This window comes from Propithecus coquereli, unplaced genomic scaffold, assembly GCF_000956105.1.
Source record: "Propithecus coquereli isolate 6110/MARCELLA unplaced genomic scaffold, Pcoq_1.0 Scaffold522, whole genome shotgun sequence".
In the NCBI taxonomy this organism is placed as follows: Eukaryota; Metazoa; Chordata; class Mammalia; order Primates; family Indriidae; genus Propithecus; species Propithecus coquereli.
Window position 1 is genome coordinate 1,810 of NW_012151086.1, and position 1,596 is coordinate 3,405.

The following is a 1,596-nucleotide window of genomic DNA, read 5'->3' on the forward strand; positions in this document are numbered from 1 at the left end:
TTGTCTATGATCTTTATTTTAAAATGTCCAAGAACCAATAGAAATACATTAATGAATTAAACATTTCATTATATCTCTTGATATTAAGAATATACTCTGAACATTTTTGAAGTTATTTTTTAGTGTGAAAAATATACTTTATTGATAATCTGCTTTTTCTCAAACACTTTTTTCATGGCCTCTTTTACATCTTTGTTCCTCAAACTGTAGATAATGGGATTCAGCATGGGAATTACAATGGTGTAAAATATCGACACTATCATGTCATGTTCCAAAGCGTAGCTGGAACTTGGTCTCACATACATGAAGAGAACTGTACCATGAAAAATAGACACTCCGGTTAGGTGAGAGCCGCATGTAGAGAACACTTTTCGTTTTGCTTCAGCAGAGTGCACCCTCAGAATGGCCAACAGAATGAAACCATAGGAGATCAGGACAATCAGGATAGTGACTATCTCAATAGAGCCAGCAAAGTAGAAGAGTAGAAGCTGGTTCATGTGAGTATCGGAACATGAAAGAGCAAGGAGAGGAGGGATATCACAAAAGACATGTCTAATTTCATTGGATCCACAGAAGGAGAGGCTAAACGTGGCCACTGTGTGTAATGTAGCATGCAGAATTCCACCAACATAGGAAGCAATGATGAGTGGCATGTAGACTCTGGGTGACATGTTTACTGCATACAGGAGAGGGTTGTAGATGGCTACATAGCGATCGTAAGCCATTGCCGCCAAGAGAAAACATTCTGTAGTTCCTAAAGTAACAGCAAGAAACATCTGTGCTGCACATCCAAAGAATGAAATGAATTTAGTCTTTGACATGAAATCTGCTAACATATTCAGGGTAATTACTGAGGAATAGCAGGTATCCACGGATGACAAAACACTCAGAAAATAGTACATGGGGTTGTGGAGTCGGGAATCCCCAATGACCAATACAATCAGTCCTAAATTTCCTATGAGAGTAAAGAGGTAGATTGCTAGAAACAGGAAGAAGAAGATGATCTGCAGTTCAAGATTATCTGTGAAACCCTTCAGTACAAATACGGTAACTTCAGTGGCATTCATTATGTTGAAATCTCATGGAACAAACTTGAAGATATTCATAAAATTACAGTTCATATTACTGCAAAAAAGAGTGAACAAACTGTGACTCAAGAGAATGTAAACTATGCCCTTCTATGTACTGTACAGTATATTTTTTCCCATGCGTAATTTTCCAGTAGAGGATAAGAAGACAGTAACAAGATAGTGGGTTGAGTGTTCATGCCACTCACTGCAGAATCAGATGAAAGAAATGGGTATTCACTCAGTGGCTGAATTTATGCTGTTTTAAAACCATCGGGTCTACTGGTTAATTTCCCACTGATTTGTATTAGCTATTTTCATATTAAATAACATAAAACACAGAGTGAGTGTTTATAAGGAAAATTTGTTCTGGCATCCAAACACATGAGATACTATATCACTGGAAAGAGCATTGGAATACAATGTCAGAATTCTAGATCTTTCGTCAATTGTGTAAAACGATTTGCTGTATCCACTTATCTACTTACCTCCAGAATGAGGACATTAATAGTTATTTTACAAGACTATA

At 36.9% G+C, this 1,596-nt stretch overlaps 1 protein-coding gene across 1 annotated transcript in view; it reads right to left on the reverse strand.

The window, feature by feature from the left end:
- Positions 1-119: 119 nt before the first annotated feature.
- The window catches only part of LOC105820371 (olfactory receptor 1086-like), a 3,258-nt gene continuing 1,781 nt past the window's right edge, over positions 120-1,596 (reverse strand). The window contains 1 exon segment of the mRNA XM_012656844.1: positions 120-1,146. Coding sequence (XP_012512298.1) covers positions 120-1,146 — 1,027 coding nt within the window.